This window comes from Apaloderma vittatum, unplaced genomic scaffold (genome assembly GCF_000703405.1).
Source record: "Apaloderma vittatum isolate BGI_N311 unplaced genomic scaffold, ASM70340v1 scaffold11538, whole genome shotgun sequence".
Taxonomy (NCBI): Eukaryota; Metazoa; Chordata; class Aves; order Trogoniformes; family Trogonidae; genus Apaloderma; species Apaloderma vittatum.
Genome location: NW_009731360.1, coordinates 335,313 through 357,322, shown reverse-complemented (window position 1 = coordinate 357,322; position 22,010 = coordinate 335,313). Strand labels below are relative to the sequence as shown.

At 39.1% G+C, this 22,010-nt stretch overlaps 1 protein-coding gene across 1 annotated transcript in view; it reads left to right on the top strand.

Annotated features, from left to right (window-relative positions):
- Positions 1-22,010, top strand: part of NELL1 (NEL-like 1 (chicken)) — a 251,715-nt gene that overhangs the window by 38,436 nt on the left and 191,269 nt on the right. The window contains exons 4-8 of the mRNA XM_009875157.1: positions 10,953-11,049; positions 16,502-16,574; positions 16,799-16,881; positions 20,808-20,942; positions 21,793-21,895. Coding sequence (XP_009873459.1) covers positions 10,953-11,049; positions 16,502-16,574; positions 16,799-16,881; positions 20,808-20,942; positions 21,793-21,895 — 491 coding nt within the window. The remainder of the gene's footprint in view (positions 1-10,952; positions 11,050-16,501; positions 16,575-16,798; positions 16,882-20,807; positions 20,943-21,792; positions 21,896-22,010) is intronic.

Sequence of the window (22,010 nt, the reverse complement as noted above, 5' to 3'; positions counted from 1 at the left end):
TGAACCGCTTGGTGACAGAGTAAATTGACAGCGCTCTTAATGGTGGACAGTGGTGCAGGAGCAGTCATGTTTGTTCCTTGGGTGTGTGGAGCTGGGGGCACACGGGGTGCTCAGAGGTAGAAGGTGTCAAGGCTTGGAAATGTGTGCGTGAGCGTGGCTGTCACGGCTCTGGGGTGTTAGGCAGTTGCGTGGCGATTGCTGCAGCGGTGGTGTGGTGTCCTCTCCCACTTCGCGTGTCACACAGAGACACTTGGCATATTTGCAGACTTACGTGCATGAGGGAGAGCTCTGTCCAGGCCTTGATTGTGTTTGGATGGTCCTTGCAGTGTCTAAGTGGGTCAAGTGTGGGAGCAATGAAGTTACTGGTTCTGTGCTATGGGTGGAAGCTGCTTTGCAAATGTGCTGACTGAGAGAATGGCAAAGGCAGTCTGGTCTCACACTTCAGAAGGTGAGGTATTCCTGGGAGTTGAGGAAGAATTCTGTTTCTACGCAGGTAAGTATTTAGTGAGCTCATTGGTGTGTGATTTTTTGTGGTTTTTTGTTGTTGTTGTTTTTTTTTGTTATTTTTTTTAATCTGATGTTGGCCACTGCTTCTAGTTTAAATATTTCAATGATGTGAAGAACCATTGTTGTGATCTGTATTACCTGTGTAATGACACACTGAAGGAGCAGTTAGGTGAAAGTTGATAGTTTGATCGTCAGCATAGAAGTAAGATAACATGCAATTTCCAGTCCTGTAAGTTGTTTTCTTATCTGAGGCCAATCTGTAGTGAAAGAATCAGCAGCAGCTGCATTACTTAATTGAGCTGTAATTTTAGTGGCGTTCCCTTCAGCATGTTGAAAGTGAAGAAAATAACTAGCACTGTATCAACTAATGCAACTAGGACTTCCTCAGCTCTAGCTAATTGTGATGCCACCCACTTACCTTAAACCTGACTTAAAGATCCCTGGGGTGAAATCTTGGCCCCAGTGAAGTCTGCAATGAAAACTCTCATTGACTTCAGCTGAGCCATGCTTTCACCTCCTGAGCGTGTCAGATGTTGAGAAATCGGCTCCAAACCTGAGTGCCATCCTTGGACAGTGCTTTTCTGTCTGTCTGCCTGACAGTTTCCATCAAAACTTAATTTTAGAACTGATATAATTACTTATTCTGTGTTTACTGTCTATTTCATACACCTCCTCAGTCATGGCCAATTAGTTCTTATGGAGAGAGAGTGCATTGTTCTCTTTCAAACCATCAAGGCTAAAACAGGCAGTTGAAAAATACCTTCGGGAAAATGGGGATATTGGCTATATGACAAACCTGTGGTGAAACCTGAGGAACATGGAATGAGTCGTCCCTCCCTGGGGTTACAGAGACAGCGGCTGATGGGGAGGAGTGGCAGCTCCGGGGGGAGCCAAGTGCTGCTGCACAGTGCCGAGACAACGCTAATGAGAGGGCTCTGGTGGAAGCGTGGCAGCAAAGGCAGGGTGTTAACAAGCAAAGCCTGTGGTCCTCAGCCTGCAGTTACCTTCCATCATGAAAGGAAATTGGCTCAGGAATATGGATGAGATTATTTTATGATTATACACAAATCATTTAATGACGACATGAACGCCCTGATGAGCTGATCCTGTGACAAGATACACTGTAAGGCAATTAACCTCTCAGCAGATGATTTTTTGGAGGGGAGAAAAGAAGAAAGGTTGCTTGTTGGCTGGCTTCCTTTTAAATTTATTTTTTTGTAGCAGTTCAGAAAGGAGTTGGAATCAAAAGCCTCTCGCCATTGCACCTGTCTTATGGTACTAGGTAGAGCGACTCTGGGGTTGAGAGTAGCATGAGACAGAAGGTAGGAAGCCTGTATATTTTGTGAAGAAGGACTGCTTCTAAGCTGTAAGCTTCCTGTGCTTTAGGTTCTGCTGTAATTGTCAGTTGAAAAGACCAGCGTGCTACAGATCTTGGGCCAGGGATCGGCATGTCCCTGCGCAAGGCAGGTTAGTCCAATAGAAGCAAAGTTTCAGCACTGCCAGTTCTTAGTCAACAAATGTCTTGTAACAAACACCAGCAGTAATCTTAGCTGCCTTTTTTTTTTTCCCCGTGGCAAAATAGAAATGCTATAAGCCATGTAACCATGGTTTTTCCTTTTTGTTCTGGTAAAATTTTATTTTGTGGTTAATTTTGCTGCAAGACCTCAAGTACCAGTGCTGCTTTGTGCAACTACTATGGTGCACGTTTTTACACACTTGCATTCTGATGTTAGATAGGCTTAATTGTTTACTGCTTGTTTCATAGATACTTTAATAGATTTTTTTTTTTAATCTCATATCCCTCTCGCTCTCAGGCCTTTCTGTTTAATTTGTGGGAGAAACGTTTCTCTTCTTTTTATATCTTGGAAGAACCTATTGAATTAATTTCTCCCTCTTATTTATTGATTCTCTTTTTAATAGCTTAGTCTTGGTTTACTGATGTTGACATCTGGGATGTACTCTGAACATTTGGTTCATCTGAGATGGGCTTTTGATATGGTGTTTGGAATGTGTTCTGTGCTTTTAATTTTCTTGTTAACAATTTGCCTTATTCAGTGTTCTGGTTTAGAATCTGGTTCTAAGCTTGATGAGGTTAAAGAACGTGTTTTAGTGACCTTGCAAGTTTTAATACTGTCTTCATTTATAAGTGCATTTGTCCGCTTGTCTGTAGCAGATACTTGCATAATAAAAAACTCCTACTGCCACATGTTTTATGCTCTGGTACTCGTTGAGCAGTAGGTGCTCACAAGTGGTAAAAAGATGCCAAAATACCTTTGATGAGAGTCAGATATTTATTTGAAAAATGGTATTTGAGCTATGTGGCTCTCAGTATTGAGATGTTTAAAGATAAATACCTAAATTCACATTAATTTAGGACTTGTGGGTTCTGATTTTTATAAGAAAACTCTGTGCATGTAGATGACATCTCTCTCAGCACCTGAGAGGAGGTTTGGTTTTGACCCAGACACCACCTTAAGCACTGCTTTAGCCAGGCAGCCTGAATTTGGTAAAAGTTGCCATCTTCACCGGAAACAGGGACAAATACATTCCGATTGTGCTTCTGCTGCCTTTGGATTATGTGCAGGTTTTATGGACAATGCTATTTACCTCAGATTTACCAGGTCAAAATGAACTTTCAGGAACACTGTTAATAGAAAAAGGTTGCTTTTGTGGTTTAATGCTGGTAATTAGCTAAACACAACACAGCCACTACACCCACTGTGGGATGGGGAAGAGAATCAGAAGGATGAAAGTGTGTGTGTGGAAAAGTGAGTTGAGATACAGACAGTTTAACAGGTAAAGCGAGAGCTGTGTGCACAAGCAAGGCAAAATAAGGAATTGATTTACTACCTCCTGTTGTCTAGCAGGTGTTCAGCTCTTTCCAGGAAAAAAGGGCTTTTTCTCTGGTAAAGGGAAGACAAATACCATTAACTCCATGCATCCCCCCTGCTCTTTCTCCTTTCCCCCAGCTTGTGTTGCTGAGCACACCACCATATGGCATGTGGCATGACCTTGGGTCAGCTGTCCTGGCTGTGTTGCCTCCCAACTTCTTGTGTACCCCCAGGCTGCTCGCTGGTAGGGTGGGGTGGGAAACGGAAAAGCCTTTGACACTATGCAACCACTGCTTAGCTTAGCTGAAGCACTGTTTTGGTCACAAATCCAAAACATAGCACCACAGGGCTGCTTTGAAGCAAATTAACTCTGTCCTAGCTAACAGCACTACAGCTGCAAAGTTGAAATGTGCTATAACCAGTTGTGTGGCTTGATACTGAGAATCCTGTATGAAAAATTATGGATAATACATATGTGGTAAAGTTCAAAGTGCTCTGCATACATAACATGTGAGGTACATTTGACCTCATAGTTCGTCATATTTTTTTTCCATGACTCTTGAAAATCCCAAGCAAATGGCCAAATTTTTATTTCTGCCTAGAGTCAAACTATTTTCTGGGTTTCTTGCACTTTCAGGAGTGCTGTGTTTGTTATATGAAGAAGGGTAAACACAGCAGCCTTGTCAACAGGCTGTCAGCCCAGGTCTTAGACACAATCTTAAGACTGTTATCATCAGGAACCAGTTATATCTCATTTGTCATTTGCAAAGTAAAGTTAGTAATATTGACCTTGTTTGTAAAGGTATTTGAATTCACCTCAGGATCTCCAGGTGAAAGATACCGTGCATGTGTAGTACTCTCAGAGAGACCGATTTCTGCCTTTCATGTGGCCAATATCATATTATTTAGTGGGTCCAGTCCTCTACTTTGAATCAATATGGATGATTGGTTTTACTTTAATGCCCAAGAAATACTGCTAAAATCCATCAATAACTTCATAGGAAACTGAAAAGCCTAATATGTTTTGTAACGAAAGCTCCACACGGACAGATAATATCTCTATGAATTTACAGGTATTCAATTTCTATGTGGAGAACAAACTCCCAAACCTGATAGTGAAATGTGGGATTCTAACCATCTTTACCTGCATTTGTTTAATTTCCTTCCGTTTGTTAGAGGTCTCGAAAGTTAGTCTGCATTTCTCCCAAATGAAAAAGAGATTGGCTACAGAGTTTTATTTAGATACATTTTAATTTTTAAATTTATATTTGTAGTTGGAATAATTAAACTGAAAAGTGTAGAGTACACTAACTTTATCTCTGTGATTATATAGGAAAATCAATGAAATCCTTTGCATGACAGAGTTCAAAGAGAAGTTAAAAACTGAGCTTGCACTCTTGAGTCTTTTTCCTAACATACGCTATTATTGGACACCACCTAATTTTTTTTCTTCCAGAGCTGAACAATAACTTTTGATTAAATATTTGGCAGTCACTGTTGTATATTCAAAATCTAATAACAAAAGGCTTCCCTCAAAACCTGAGATTTTAATCTAAATTGCTTTCCTCTGTTAAGTGATTGTGAACTCCTATACTATGACAGAGGAGATAATGCAAAAAATCAAAATTTCCCTCGGGAAGATTCTTTTTCTGAAACAGAACAGTAGAAACTGAATGAATAATTCAGTTAAAGTTGCTCCAGAACTGAATGCATGTCAAATAATGGATCCTATCTGTAAACACTATCAAGAAAATCCAATCTTATTGGTATTGGCACATTTTCATTGGGAAGCGTACAGAAAATGGGTTAAAAGAGAAATATGTAAAGAGTTGCTACTCTTTCGTTTAAAAATCAGTTCTTAATCCCTTTGAAAGAATTGACATGAAGACAAACACCAATATTGTATCCTAAAGCTAGAGACTGATACAATCATCAGTTGTTTTATGCAGTTGGGATTCAGAAAACATTTTGGACAAACTTCTTGAAGCAGCGGGTTATTTTTATACAATGGACTGTGTCAGGAGCCCTAACATTTGCTATTTCAGATGTACTGAATTTCTGCTGCCTCAGCTGGAGATGGTAACAATGGTCAGGGTGGTCAACATCTCTAGGAGAAAGACTGATGCAAAGCACGGGGGGACCTCCCTCTCCCCTTCACCTTTCTGATACAGAAATTGAGAGTGCTATTTCAAAGACTCTGCCAAGAAGAGTGTTTTATTTTGTGTGACTTCAGTTTGTTTATGGGATCTGAGGACCCGGATGGATGTACACAGGGTAATGAATGGTTGCAAGAGAGTGTCAGTTTTGAGGATTCGATTTTGAATTGCAAAAATTTGTTTGATGATTCACCTTGGTATCAGCAAGGGCTCCCGTGCAGTCATTGGAGGGGCCTTCAGAGAGTGATTCATTTACTGTAAGATGAATCACACCCTAGAAACACCTAGGGTTCTTCATTAAATAAGTGAGCCTAGAGGAGGAGCTCTGCTATAGTTGTAAACTTTTGAGATATCTAAAATTGAATGTGAGGAATTCAACAACTAGACACTACATGGAAATTTATAGCTTTGACAGTAAGTATGGCATCCATGTCAGGAGAAAAAAAAAGCCTGTCTTGGATTAATAGAGACAAGGAACTGAGAAATGATGTTCCTGCCGTGTCTCTGCCATAAGAATATTTAGACTGTAGCTATTTGTTCCTTAATTGTACTACTAATAAAATAAATCTCTCTGGTTCATATCTAGCCTGTGAATTTCAGAAGGTGTGTTCCCGTTTTAGTAACCTACTTATATTTTAGACCTGTAAGAATTGGTAATGTCGTGATTTTGGTGTGCTCCTTTATACTGACTGTTGGGAGTTGTGGTCTATTATATTGTTCAGAATTTTAGGCAGTTGCATCTCCTGATCACTCCATGTTGGCTGATGTATTCTAATGCGAACAGACGCAAAGTTTATTTTCATGTTCTGCTAAATATTTCAGCTATTTCCAAAATGCTTCTGGCATAGCAAATGTTGTATGTATGAAGCAGAGCTGCATCTCAAGAAAAGTGGAAATACTCTTCAAGTTTTAACTTTTGCTTGCTAAAGTTGTGCGTAGGAAATCTTCCTCACTGCAAGAGACAGCTCCATGTTGTGTTTGTCCTGGAGGGAATGTGGCCTCGTGCATGAGGCAGTTAAGCCTCAGTTGTGCCCAGTTTAATGGTTTAGATCTTGTGCAGTGTCATCCTTAACTCTTTGTGATCTTGGTTAATTGGTCTATCTGTGTATCAGTTGCTACACATATAAAGAAATATCCTTATTTTACCAGAGTGTTAAAAAGACTGAGTGCTGGTATGGGAACTGTCTCCTTGTCCAACAAAGCTGAATTTCTAGAGAGTTCCTTCCTCTATGCAGAGAAAGATGTGTGTATTTGCCTGCACAGATTTTAGATATGCTTTCTTCTAGGAATCTACTGATTATTTTATAGATTTTCTGTCTTCCATATATTGCATTCATTGAGTCACAGGTGTCTGATTGGAATGCATCCTTGAAAAGTGTGTTTGAGGATTGCATAAGAAAACTTAATGAAGTGTGCAGGTAGGGTAGAGAGAGAGATACAAAGCAAGGATATCATGAGTCTGTCAATTAACAGGTGTTTTTCATACTACGTTTTGCTAAATGGGTCAGTGGTCAGGGAGGTAATCTAAGCATGAACATTTGAGAAAGAAGGATTGGTTCATGGTTGTATTACTCCAGGTTTATGGTTTAGCTTCTTTGAAATACGTCAGCATAAAGTAGGGGCAAATCAGGGTTCTTTTTTGAAAGTGAATACAATAATCTCAAATCTGAAAGCCTGAAGTATGGAGCAGAGCTTCCATTAACCTAGAGAGACCCGAGTCTCCTCATGCTGGAGGGGTTATTCAGTCTGCAGTAATTTTAGAAACCACAGTTCCCTGGAGTCCTCTTTTTAAGTATTCCTATTCTTGTGAAGTGTATTGTGCATTTCTCTGTGTGGGTATCAAAGCCAAATGTATTGGAAAATGATCTCCAAGGAGCTCTAAACCAACACTTCATAAACTGGAAGTGTAGTAGATGGAATTCATCTATTCATGTGCCGAATAGAAAGTATTGGTCAAGTGTGGATGAAGCCATAGAAGGTGACACGTTTCAGCCCAGAAAATCAAGCAAGGGAATGAGAACGATGTTGAAGCTTATGTAAGAAAAGAAGGATCCTTTTGTGTCTACTCAGCAACAGTAATTTTTCAACCTGAAAAACACCTCTTCCAAAAGAAAACCAGTACAGGAAATGGAGCAGAGCAAGAGCAAGGGTTTTTCCCACTTCATGAGCAATAAGACAATTTCACCTTTCATTAGTAACTTTTCTCCTTATACATGGAGATACATTACAAAATGTTAGTGCTTTGTATATCTAAGTGTAGAAAAACCCTGAAAAATTGCCTGAATAATCAGTAATATTTAGTAGATTTGTAAGTGGTGTGCATGCGTGGGTAATTCTAATGCCTGGCTGAAACCCTGTTCCCAAATACTTCTGCAAGTGCTGCTTTAATAATACCATATGGACAGGGTGTCTTCAATGCCTGTGAAGAATGCCCTGTCCTCAAAAACCTGCTCTAGGAATGCAGCACCACTTACAGTGTTCTTGTGACTTAAAATGTGAACCTGGTGGCCAGGAGATATGCCCAGTTCCTGACTACTCCAGCTGCACATCAGTCAGCTCTGCTGGTTGAAAGGCTTTGTTAAATCGTCAGAAAAGACTAGATAAGCCGTTTTAGCCTGCCTTTGATTTGTCTAACCTGCTATTGTTGAACTGTCATATAATAATGTCAGTTAGGTTTTGGGGTTTTTTTTTAATACGTAATTTCAGACAGATATTGTAGAATTGCTTTATAAGCTTTAACTAGACCAGGTGAATTAGCAATCAAATATTCTTCAGTAAGTAGTGTCGTTGAACTTGGTCAGCATTGGGATTTATCTGTTAGCAGAAATGGAGTTCTTTGTGGAATATTGACTAGCCTTTCACAAGATGAGAAATTTTCTGGTGAGGACATTATTAACCTAAGTCATGAATAAAGATGTGCTATATATCCAGAGAAAAATTCCTAATATGATAGTGCAATTCAGTGTTTTTTTCCCAAGGAACGTGTCAGTTCTTTGTTCCTCGTTCAGCGTTTTGCAGCAGTTTTGTGTTTGGGTAGATCTTCAATTTTGCATGAGCTGGTATGGCAGAAGGGGTCTACTTACACTTTAAAATATTGATAGAGATGGTGCCTGCAAAATTCCTATGATTCTCCAAAGGTGTTTTGCTGTTTGAACAGGTAAAACAACTGAGCTGTAATTTTGAGGTAATTTTGTAGATAATAAAGAAGTAATTAACTAGAGGCAGAAATTTCCTAGAGCTTTGAATGTATCATGTTGATGAAACGTGAAGAAATAGGGCTGATGATAATTATAATAAACTTGAGCAATGGAATGAGGAGTATTACAAGAAGTCTCAGTTTCTGGAGACATGCAAAACCTCTCTGGATGTGTTCCTGTGTGAGCCACTCTAGGTGACCCTGCTCTAGCAGGAGGTTGGACTAGATCATCTTCAGAGGTGCCTTCCAACCCTTACCATTCTGTGATTCTGTGTGACTCCTGTACTCACAATCTTAAGCTGGAATTTTCAAGTGACTGTTGTTCTTAGGTTTGAGATTGTTGCTGTTTCTTTTTAAGGAAATAGTAAGTTTGCGTATTGTTTTTTAGATTGCTTCTATTTGATATTGACAAATGTTTTCCTCCTTTTCTGGATAAGCAAAAGTAGGTGGAATATGTGACACTCTACTTCAACACAAAAACTTTATAGAGCTTCCTTGAAGTTCTTCCTTGAAGAACTGGGAGGTTCTTCTAGGCCTCTGCAAATGTGTAAGTGTTCTAATGACATGGTGTGGTAGGTTTCACCTTGACTTGATGCCAGGGTTCCACCTTTCTGCCCTATCATTCCCTCCCCTCAACTGGACAGGGAAGAGAAGAATATAATGAGAAGCTCATGGGTCAAGATAAGGACACAGAGGTCATTCACCAATATCCCACATGGGCAAAACAGACACTTGGAGTATAAAAGGGAAGAGAACTGCAATGGTGTGTTGATTGACTTGTGTTTTTCTTTGGTGTTCGTGTTTCGTGTCTGTTTCAAAGCCATAACTTTAAATAAAAAAGAAGAAAAATTTCACCCCTTTTAAACATACGTATAATTTGACCCTTTAAGCTACAGTTCTTGACACATTCAGAGTCTTTTCTATTGGCTGTCACGCTGGTGTGATTACACAGTAATACATACTCCCTGTGAGCTGGATAGTACTAGAAATGTATTTCATCATTATCTCAGTAATCCTTATTAAGCATGCTGGTTCTGTTATGAAGCAGTAAGTTCAAGGCTTGCACTTATGTGACACGGCAATATGAGAATCCAGGGTCAGTACTTTCAGTCTTGAATTTTTCATGTTCTGAAACAGTATCTTCATTGTAGTGGTCTGAGTTCCTGAAAAATGTGTTATAGAAACTTTGTTACAGCTTTCCTTAAAACAAACAAATATAGAAAACCCAAGCAAAATCCTTTTAAAACTCCAGATACTTATTTCTGTGAATTTAAAAATACTGAGTTACAGCATTTTAATCATGAATTAGTTCTAGAAATTTTCTATGTAGGTTACTGCATTCATGTGCACTTTTATATAGTACATAAAGTTTGCGTGTGGACCTCATGCTGCTTGTTCTAGTCCCTTAATTATCTTTGTAGCCCCTTGCTGTATCCTTTCCAGCAGTTCCTTGCCCTTCATGAACTGTGGAGCCCAGTACTCCAGATGTAGCCTCACCAGGGCAGAGTAGAGGGTGAGGATGACCTCCCTCAACCTGCTGGCCACGCTCTTATCGCTATTGTTTTGAGCTCCTGGAAGGAAAAATGAGAAAATATCTTATAGTGCTAGATACCAAATGTGTGCAAAGAGGTCCCATTCTGTACCAGACCTGTGCTAGGGATGCAAGCAGCCTGGATGTGCAGTACTGGCAGTACACAGGAGCACTGAGGCCAAGTGAATTTAGTAACAGCAATAAACAGGGGCACGGTGGGTAAAATGAAAGGTCCAGTTGCATGGATGAATAACACAGATGTAGAGACAAAAAGGCCATGGGGAGTAGAGGTGGAATAAAATGGCTTTGTGAAGTCTATTCAAAATTCGAACCAGTCTCAAAATCCCAAAGGGTTGTTGTTCTGGCTGGATCTTGTGTGTGATTGCACTTTCTCTCCAGAAGGGGTAGTTGAGTTTGAAGCCTGGAATTGGTTCCATTTTATTGTTTTCCCTACTACACAGGGTTCTGGTGGTGTGGTTTTTTTAGCCTAGTGCTACACAGTTGTGTAAGAGGAATTTTAATTTTATGCAGTCTTCGTATATTAGTAATTCTGCCTGTTTTGTTTGTTTGTTTTTTCTTTTAAAGTTGTAATATACCTCCATAACTATAAATGGTAAATACTGTGTTTAATGAAAAAAAAATTTTTTTGGTTCTACTTTCTATCTCTTTTAACTAGGAACTTCTCGGAGAGGAAAAAGGATTCTAGTAATGGCAATGTGTTCCTTTGGCAGGATTTATGAACGCATCATTGATCCCCCAGAGACGAATTTGACACCTGAAAGCAATTTATGGCTTGGACAAAGAAACAGGAAACATGGTTTCTTTAAGGTAAGCAGATATGTAATGGTATGGGAAGAAGACAATTTATAAGTCTTCAACAAGATACTTCTGGTTAGTTGTCTTATACCCCTGAAATCTGATTTGTATGAATTTTAGTAGAAACTGTGGACTTGGGATTTGAGGCAGGTCCAATGCATAGAGAAAAAGGTCTCTTCCTGCAAGGTGGAGTATCATAGTCACTGACTGAAGTGTTCAGTATTTGGGGTTTTGTTTAGTTCCCTTTAGGTTTCACCTACCTTCTGTGCTTCTAGAGCAGAGAAGGTCTTCTGGCCTGCAATTCTTCCGGCTTTGGCGGATACTAACTGTTGCATACGGTGTATTTGCATTTCTTTCTGTTTTTCTCAGTGACGTTTGTTGCTGTGTTTCTCAACAGAGAACAAATAGTGGGTCACTGAGTTTTGATTGTGAGCTTCTTTATCTATAAAGTAATAGCAATATATATTCTAGATTCAATTAATGGCAGTATGTTTCCGAAACTGCAAAAGACACAGAAATAACCTACAGCTTGAAAAACCCTCTCCTATATTTTGTTACAGCTTTTTTTTAGCTGCTGGTGAGGCTATATGATTTTCTTGTTGAGGCTGAGGTGCTGAACCAACCAACCAATCAACCAAATCCACTAACAAATGAAAAACCACCCCTTCCACCTGAAAATTAATTCTTTTACTCTGTAAGCAGCTACAGACAAGTTTCTGATGTTTCTTCCAGTTTTGGATAATAAGGCATGGTGCAAGTGTTTATCAGTAAAAGAGTCCATAGTGCAGTGATAGGCCAATCTGCCTATCCTCGATACTGGCCTGAATTTGTTGCCAAGGTGATTTACCACCCATTCAGATTCCCTTTGAAGATGTCAGTTCATAAGGCAATTTTACAAGTTGCTGTTTTCTCAGAGACCTCCCTTCAAATTCCCCCGATTTCAAGAAGCTAGGACAATTATTTGATGCTAAAATTTAAGCATAGTAAATACCAATTTTCATTTTGAAAACGAGGTAGAAGCTAACTTTTAAGTTAAATGATGGCCTGAGAGTTGCTCTGAACCTAGAGCACATTTCATCCTCCAGCAGCTGAGCTGTCACCGTGAAGTGAAATTGATAGTATTATTTTATTCTACATCTGTTGTTTTTTTACCTCAGCTGCTTCCCATAATTCCACAGATGGTAAACATATGTTTATAGCTACATAGGGGAAAAAAAAAAAAGAAGTTATATTGGATTCGTCCATCTTAAAGTCTTATTTTATGCAGGCAGTCAGAGCCTCAGAACTCTGGGATATTATATGTTTATAAATTAATATTTCTATGTGTTAACACTTTGGAAACAGCAGGGTAGCTAATGATATGCTAATGAGCTGACAGTTTTTATTGATCATAATGAAAGCCGACAAGTGCCTTACTTTACTTTATGCATGCTTGAATATTTTGCTGTCTTTCTTCAGGGCAGAAATATAATTGGTTGTATTTTTTAATCCTGCTTGAGAGTTTCAGAAGTCTTATTTTTTATATGTTAGTCATTGCAAAAACTTGAGATTTTGCCAGTTTGTACAGGATACTCATCTCTTTCTGTATATTTACATGCTCAGCAGGACTTCCCTCTTTTTCAGGGCAATTTGGTTCACTGTTTTAGCATATAAAGAAATAGATCTATTTTCCTTAATGTAAACAGATATCTGCAGGGAAATAAGTGTGTTAAAAAAGAATTGGCATTTTTGCATGTGTGTTGGAGCCATGATCATGTATGTAACAAAAAGCACTGGATACTGTTCTGAGTATTGACTTTGCTATTCAAAAGTTTTCTTGCTTTAATGATAATTAATCAAGTGTTCTGTCTCTCTGTAAATAAATAGCATTAAAGCACATTTTGGGCCATATTCCTGTGCCTATTTTAGATCGTAATTCTTCAGTATATTGGAAGAGGAAGGATATGATATTCATAAGTCACTGAGGCCAGTTGCAGCCATTTTTCTCATTTATGCTTTTATTCCACACCCTTACTTGGATTCTGTGTGATTATTCCACAAGTAGCCCTGCTGTGTCTGTGACCTTGCTGGGAAATGAAGTGCTCTATGGTGTAATCAAGGGAACTCAAGTCTCACCCCTTACAACTAGTATCTCTTATTAGTTTTAACTTACCTGCTATGACCAAGAATTTGGAGTTCAGACAAGAAGGAATGTTGTTAGCACAGCAGTGGCAGGAGCAAATGTGGAGCAGACTTAAGATAGCTTTGTCTGCTTGCTTCAAAGGAAATCTTATGAATTAATTCCTTCAGAAAATATATGCTAACCCTACAGGTTTCTTAGTGTGGCCCCAAACTAAGATTCCTTTTAGGGCTAGAGAATACCATTGTAATCAGATTAGAAAACCGTTAGGTAAATGCAACTGAAAGGAGAAAGAGAGTGATACCAGACATCCAGGGAACCCTCACTCTGGGATGGATCTGATTGCTGTCAGGATCAGAATTATCACAAAATTCATTTTATCACTGGGGAGAACCCTTCCCCCAAAGGCTCTAGAGCTCCTGCAGAAATGAGCTTATTAATGCATTGCTGACTAGGTGATTCATGTCGAAAGATGGTAATTTTCATATCTGCTACAGCAGGCTCTATTGATCCTGCTTCTGTGTCTGGGGATTCCATAGTAGATGCTTGAGAAATATGTTGGTATTTTTACTGCACAGCATCAGATGTGTACTTGGGCCTCTGTAGCCACTTTTGATCTCAGATACTTACAGGCTAAGGTGAGGTGAATCCGGTGCCAAGGACAGCTGGTCAAGGAGTCCAGCGCTGACCTGGTGGAGATCTGGTGGTGTTGGTGTAGCAGAGCCTAGGCGCAGGGTTTTGGGCATGTCTGCTGGTGCCACTGTGCAGAGCCTTTTGCCAGCCCTGGCCGATGCAGCTTGTACAACTGTGGGGCACATGTTATCTGGGTGCGTGAAGCAGGTTTCGAAGAGGGTGAAAGGCAGCGGAGGAAATGAAAATGCAGAAGTAGAGAGCTTGTGGAATATATGAGCCTTTTCACAGAATGTGGGAGGAGTCCTTTATTTGAGACATGAGAAGTGCAATAAACCAGGCTTTTGTATTACAGCCTCATGGGATGGGTTTGATATTTAGTGCTGCAGGCCTGAATTTAATCTTGTAGCTGGTAATCTGCCTGTATAGATGAAGGCTTTTCAAGCTACTGAGTCCTGATGCTGAACTGAAGCTTTGGCTCTAATTAGCCGACTGCTTTAATGATAACGTAAAGGTGATGTCTGCTTAGGAAAGGAATAAACAGGAAGATTTTAATGCGCTGACATCTCCCTGTCAAGGCCAAATCCTGATGTCCTTTCACAGAATATGGACTAAAGAACTCCACCCTGTGCCAAAGTGACCGAGGGCCCCGGACTTCGCCATGGCAGCTGTGCACACCTAATCTCGCTTCTGACTGTGCTTGTAGAAAGCTGTCAGCAGCCTACATTTAATGCTGAAGGAGGAATGGTCCAAGTTTGTTCATATGTGTTACAATAATTATGGCTGTAATAAGTGTTTGCCTATAATGAAGTCTTTCTATTAAAAAAATACATCAGCAGAATTTCTGCTCTTTGAAGGTTTGCTTCTATATTTGATCATATTAATTCTGTTTCCGAGGGTTTATTGACTTAGAAAGGATCTATATTGGTGAATCGAAGTTCATACGTTTTTCCATGGTAACGTGCTTTCATGTAGCCAGAAATTAAGACACAAAAACCAGTTGTGTTTCCTCTTCAGGTTGTATTTAAATGCAAATCTATCCAAAAGACATTTAAGTGATGGGTCTGTGTTGCAAGAAATGTATTTGAAGTTTGATATGCACTTTTAAAAGAGGCTGAGGAAAATATCACTTCTCTCTGGGTGTTGTCTTGTTAGCTGTGTGGTATGGTCTGGCTAAACTTTGTGATCTCATTTACTCTCAGCTGAGCCTTTTGTTGGAGAGGCTGAAATGTATTTTTGTGCCTTGCCTTCTAATTTCTTACTGATGAGTGCTAGCAGGAAGTATGTAAAACGGCTTTCAGGATGTTCCATTGCCAGTGACAGTATTGCTTATTATTATGACGGTTTCATTATTCTCATAGATGAAAAGGTTAATAAATGTATGTACTTCTGCAAGAAAGCAGTGTGATCTGATTATGTCTATTCATATTTTCAGTTAATGTTTGATCATGAAATGGTAAGCAGGAAGCAATGCTTGATGATTACCTTCTGCTGTTTTAGCAAATGAACATGTAAATGTTAAATGCTGCTTACTGTACTTGCCAGGCTTCAAGGGCTATCTGAGGCCAATATTTTATTTATGTTTAGAGTTCAATGGTTTAAGCAGGTAACTATTTCCTCTGTCTGCAAAATTTACTCTATTGCAAAGCATAGTCTTATAAATCAGTGGTTCAGTTAGATAATAACTGCTGCAATGATAGATTTCCTTTCAAATTAAAAAAATTCTTCTGTATCTGGGAGGAGATAGAGCTATGTCACAACATGTGACCAACAGTCAGGCAAGGTGCAAACAGCAGCACTAGTCTCTTGTTTTCCCTTGCTCCTCTCGCGTAGTGACCATGACATTATTAAAGCTAGTGGACCTTGTGGAGTAAGTATGTTAGAAAAAGATGGAGCAAGAGCTTTGTACAGAGCTTGAAAGAGCAAACACAAGCTTCAGCATTTTCTAGGCTATTTGAAATATCTAGGGTTCTTCAGGACCCAGGAGTGCAGGGATACTGGGAAACTCTTCACATCTGCTGCTTCTGTAAGGGATGTCCTTGCAGGCCAGGGACAGGAGAGGATGCAACTGGCACCGCTGCATCGTACAACCTGCTGATACAACCTGCGCGGGCTGGCTCTGACCTTGGAGTCCTGATTTCTGCCATTCCTGCATAGGGGATCTTACCATCTGTCCGTGTTAGAGAGTGGATTTAATTCTAACCGATCGCGTGATTACATGAACTGCCCGTTGAGATAACAAAGCTACTAGGCTAAACTAAACCCAACAACTTGAAGCGTAGACTCTTGGTTACCTTTGTACGACATACTACTTTTTTCATAGTTTTGATTTCGCAGCCTTATTTGTGTAAATCATTGAAGAGTATTGCTGTGTTTACTTTTTGTCCTTTGGAAAAGTGTGTCATAGGCTTGAATAATGGGTATTATTTCGCTGCTTCTTCACCAGCCGCATGCTATTTTAAGACACTTAAGCAGCTTATATTTGGTGATTGCAAAAGACAAAGCAGTATTATTTCTCTGTTTTATGAAAATTTATATCACGCAGGAAGATAGGAGGAGTTATTTTATTTTGTCCCTCTTTGATTATTTTCCTCACGGGAAGAGTGAGCTGGTCAATTTTTTGTACTTACTTAAGAAATTATTTCTGAAACAGCTTGTACAGATCTAAGTGAATGCTTGCAATCTGTATTACCAGTTCTCTCTTCTTTTACAAAGGGTGTTATTCAAGATGTGAAAATCATCTTTATACCTAATGGATATATTACACAGTGTCCTAATCTGAATCGCAGTAAGTAGCAATTTTTTCTCTCTGGTTTATATTTTTCGTTACTTCATTATTTTAAAAAGAATATTTTCAGACCTGTTGTTTTTGCATGTGCTTATTTTCACAAGGCTAAAATATGTTGCACATTGCATTTTATGTTCAGATAAATCGTCTGATATACTGTTGGTTATTTATGGGTTATTGTGTCTTTCCTTCTCTTCCTTTCTTTTTGCTCTTCCTTTATTGAGCGTGCCCGACCTGCAGTGATTTCTTAAGTCTGGTGCAAGGAATCATGGATTTGCAAGAACTCCTGGCAAAAATGACTGCAAAAGTAGGTACCAAAGCTTTTGTGTCAGTTGCCCATTTCCTTTTGTGCCAAGACCAACGTTTATTCCTTTTGCAATTATTCTACATTTTCATGGTAGAGCCATATTTCATTTTTCTCCGCCTGCCACTAGCCCTATCTGCAGTGAATTTAGAGATAGAGCTTCACAGATGTCACTTAAGCCTTACACAGTTTCTGTTGTCTGCCTTATTATTTGTAAATAGTAACAAAATGCCCAAAGTCTGATTATTTTTCTTTTTTTTTTTTTTTATGAGAAGCCTTAGCATGATTTCCCTTTTCATGCTGAGGGATAAATGCAGAAACAAAGGAGTGAAATCCCTCAATAATTTCCTCACCATGTGATGCTGTCAAAGAGTGTGTGTTTGCCTGTGGGAAGTCCTGTGAAGTCTTCAAGACTAACGTGGTCTCCTTCCTGGAAATTGAAGTTAGACCCCAAAATGGTGGTCTGGTGTGTGCTTTTTTTGTTGTTTTGTTTGTCTGGTATTTTGGAGTTTTTTCTTCAGGCTCCGCTTCCACAATACACAGTCAACCTCTGTGTTAGCCATGACCCTTCATCTGAGGCTGTGGTAAAGTTTTTAGGGCAGGAAGCTATGTTTTAGAGGTAACTGAACCCCTGATGTGTGTTATGGGGCAATCTGTGAGCACTTTTTAGGTTGCTATTGGTGAACCATGTGGTCTGTGGTAAAAGGCAATTAATTGTCTCATCTGAAACAGCACTTATGTGCTAATTGCTTATAGATTTAAGTGTAACTACAACCAAGCTGAAGCTGCCTTCAATCTCAGTGTAGTTATTGAACAGAAATTTTAAAAATAGGATTTGCATAGGAGTGCTACTGGCATAAAAGCATTATACTTGTTACCATGCTGCCTTTGAGTCTTCCTTTCCTTCCTATTAGGAAAAGGGAAACTTTGTTTTTAGAGAGCATGCACATTATACTGACAATCCACTTACTCAGCCGACTTACTTTGGACAGGCTGACTCTGAATGAGGAATGTGAAGCTGTTAGTTCAGTTTGCTGCTTGTACTGTGAGAGAGAGGCAATTATTTTGAGGCCTGCTGGTGGTATGAGCAAGTTCCAATTATGCACTGTACTGGGTAACTTGCTTTCTTTGCTGTTAATTATATTTTTGCTTGCTAGTACTTTACAAGGGGAAGCAAATAGCACAGTATTTGTACTACAAAGACTCTGTGCTTCTGTAAAGTGGGGCGGGGATAATCCTTCATTGCAAGTTCTTTTTCTGTAATGGCAATGCACTGCCTGTTTCGTTGCAGTTGTCACAGAAATACTACTGTCCAGGAAAAATGTGTGCAGCAGGAAAGGAAGTTAATTTGGTAGATGAATGAAAAATTAAAAATGTAGGGACTTGAGGGAAGCGTTAAGGTTTGTATCTGCCTTTTCTCTCTGAGCCCCCCTAGCCACAAGTGGTACTAATGTAGATGAAAGTGTACCACATGGGTTATGATGTATGGCAAAGCAAAGAGCAGGGCTTACAAGGACTGTGCGGCTGCCTGCAGAGGTCCTGTTTAGCAGGGCAGGTGGTGCAAGAACGGCTTGCTAATGTACATGGACAATGAACCCCGGCACCAAGAGATGTGGAGCATGAACATGATTTGGAAAAATGGGCCCCATGGTTTGGCGTCCCCTTGTCGATTTTATGCTGTGCTGCATCTAGAATTCCAGCTTTTCCCTCCATCTGCATTTGGTTACGGTGGTATTAGAGCACTGAGTGTTTGCGATGCATGTGTGCATGTGGTTTATGTAAAATAAAACTACTAAAACGCAGATCAGGACTTGTCTGGGAGGAAAACATCAGGCTAGTGGCTACTAGGGTAGCAGGTAACATTTAAGTGTTTCTGACGGATTCTGTGGGCTTTGATACATTCATTGACACATTCTGTGTTGGAGGGTTTCTTGTTGCATCCCTTCTGATGATTGGCTCGTTTGATTTGCTAGGCTTAAAGATATTTCTTAGAACAGGAGGTAAATGATTTTTTTAAGTAAATAAAACTTACCAAGAAATGCAAATGACAAAGTTAGTGAATTAAAAATATTCTCTTAGAGCTTTCTTCTTTTTCTAGGGAATAACTTTCAGGACAGACAGAGGTCACTATCAAGGACGACTTTCAAATCTGGATGTTTCTAGTGTCCCCTCCCCCTACAATTCCTATTTATATGGGAATGTTCGTAGAAAAAAAAACACAACAAGATATGTAAATAAAGTAAAAGCATAAGACAAATCAAATTCCTTTTAAACAAAACTGAGTGTATTTTATAAACTGTAAATATAATGATTAAGTATAATGACCTGAAAAGTGTTTCACCAAAACCAAGCGGCTCAGTAAGAGGAGTTTTGCCTCTAAAATGTGAAAAGCAGTTTTGAAGTCACCAGATCATGCGGAGTCTGGGATAGATGAATATCAATCCCCTATTATCCTAGAATAACAACATAAGAAATAAGGAGCTTTTATTCAGGGCTTTCTCTCATGAGGACTGTAGAGGAAAAAAAAATCTCAGAAATTGGTCTGGTATTTATTTTCTTTCTTCATCCAAAGTAAGTTGCTCTTTTGCTGGCAGGGATGAAAAAGAACATGTTAGAATACTTTTATTTAAAGTGAATGGAAGGGGTTGGAAATATATGAAATGCAGGTATATGGCATTATTTAAAAAAATACTGTAGCACTATGCATTCCTTTGTGTTTTTAATGAAATTTACTATGATTAAAATGTAGCAACCTGTAATGTAGGATAATAACATCACATATATAACAGAATATGCATTTGTCTTGTATTGTGTCAGACTGAGGTAGCCTTGCTGTTGGCAGTGGCTTCAGCGTGATGGTTTACATGCATAAGACAAATGTGAATGTGAAATCAAGACCTTGAGAAAGTCTTATTCAGCTGGTACCAGGGTAATTTTTAGAGCAATGGGAGTTCTGAGGCCTAAATGGTGCTCATATTTATCTCTAAATATTAAGTCTATATTTACATATTTATTTATTTATTGTTAGTATTAGTAAATGGGAAAGCCATTTCCAGTTTACTTGGGGATTAGAGGTAATGGCAGTGGGCACAAGGTGTGCATAGACAGGGGTTGTTCCTCTCTGCAGGTCTGTGATATGGCTTAGGAGAGGGTCGTTCAAAAAGCCTTGTCCTTTTCTGCTGCTGCATGAATGAGCGTTGTCCCCACTTACTATTGTATAGAGTCTCATTAGTAAACATAGCAATTGGTAGTGTGCAGCTACAATGCTTGGGAAAGAAGCGTCAGTCTAGCTTCTCGATACGTGCTTTAGCAGTTGGAATTGAGGAGCTGTTGGGAACAGGAAGCAGTGTTAAGAGCTAGTCACCAGTCCAGGGCTTGCTCCGGTAGCATGGCTTCTCCATTAATCACACTTTGGGAATATGTTGTACACTGAATTAAAATACTTTCTTTCCACTCTAAATCTCACTTGCTGTTACAAGGTTAAGACCTTTCTAAAAGTCAGAAAATATTACTCTGGCTGATGCTTAACAGTGATGAGCTGGGGCTGATTAGGAAAAATCAGTCTGCTAGTCTTCATGCTTTTTGACTTGTAATCAGGTTGATGAGCAGTTAAGAATTGTTTTTTAAAAACAGCTGTATTTTGTGTACTTTTGGTAGTGTCCAGACATTCCTGAGGGGATCCTAGTGGGTTTTGTTGCGGTACAGGAGACAGTCGCTTGAGTCATAAGCTGTTTTCAGTTGGCATGGATGACTCCATCAAAGTCTGACGAGTAGGGTTAGTGTGTACCTACTGACATCCTGGTTCAGTCTTTCAAAGGCTGTAGTCAAACTTGGTTTGCCTAAAAATATGTATGCTGCTTTCTCATATTTGCTTCTTTAAATCATGTGTTTAAGTTGCAGAAATCTCATCAAGTTACTTTCATTTATAGTTAAATTATGCAGAAACAAGACTGAGTCAGTTGGAAGACTGTCATTGTGAGAAGACTTGTCAAGTAAATGGATTGATCTATAGAGACAAAGACTCATGGGTTGAAGATGATCACTGCAGGAATTGCACATGCAAAGTAAGAATTTCTAAAGAGTTTAAGGAGTAGGACCTAATTAAAATGTGAAAATAGTCCTTGAATACACAGTGTGAACTCTGAGAATTACTGTTTGTAGTATGCATCTAGAAGCAGTATGAACAATAGGGAGAGAAATGGTAAAATAAATAAATGAAAATTTGATGTTGCTTAAGTGCAGGCTTCATGAATAAAATCTTCTTTCCCCTGGTAATGCTTTCTTATTTGTTCTAATTATATCTGTGAGGACTTTATGGATTTGGGGTGAAAACATGGCATTATTTGTGTTTGGTTTGGAATTGTTTTCATTGCAGTAGTTTTTTCAGAAAGGAAGCATTATTTTAATAGCTTTCACAGATGCATATTTGCATCTTGCATGGTAAAACCATGCAGATTCTCTTTTCAGTGTTTATCACCGAAAAACTGTGGAACAGAAGAGAATTAGTATGTAAATCTTGTCTTGTTGAAATTATTTGATAAATATCTGAAGAGCCTTTGTTTGCTTAAGAAAATAGAAAACTGGTTGTTAAAAATCTCAAGACGTGATTGGCACAGCCTACAGCAAGTGGTGCTTATGTTCCTGTAAAGATGGGCTGACATTTTCTACTGAGTGAGCTTTGCTCAGGCAAAGTGGAGTAAAACCAGTAAAATGTATCAAAATTGGTGGTTCACCATCAGATGCATTTTCATTCAAGTTTGTGGTTGGATAAGTCTGAACTTGTTACTGAAGAATAGATCTGTAATCCACAATGCTGTTTTCATTTACTTAAATAATTTTTGGGCATCTTTTTTTTTGTATAAAATACTAATTACAACGGTTGTAGATGAATTTTGTCTTGAAACCTTTGCTTAGAGTGGAGTTGTTGAGTGCCGAAGGATGTCCTGTCCCCCTCTTGATTGTCCTCCCGATGCTCTGCCGGTGCATGTGAAAAGCCAGTGCTGCAAAGTATGCAAGGGTAAGTACCTCGCACAGAGCTTTTAGTTTCATCCATTGTTTAAGCAGAGTTAAACTTTTCCTGAAAGCAGGTGCGTTTTGTAATGGTTTTCATAGGTCTTTGTAATTCAAGTGAT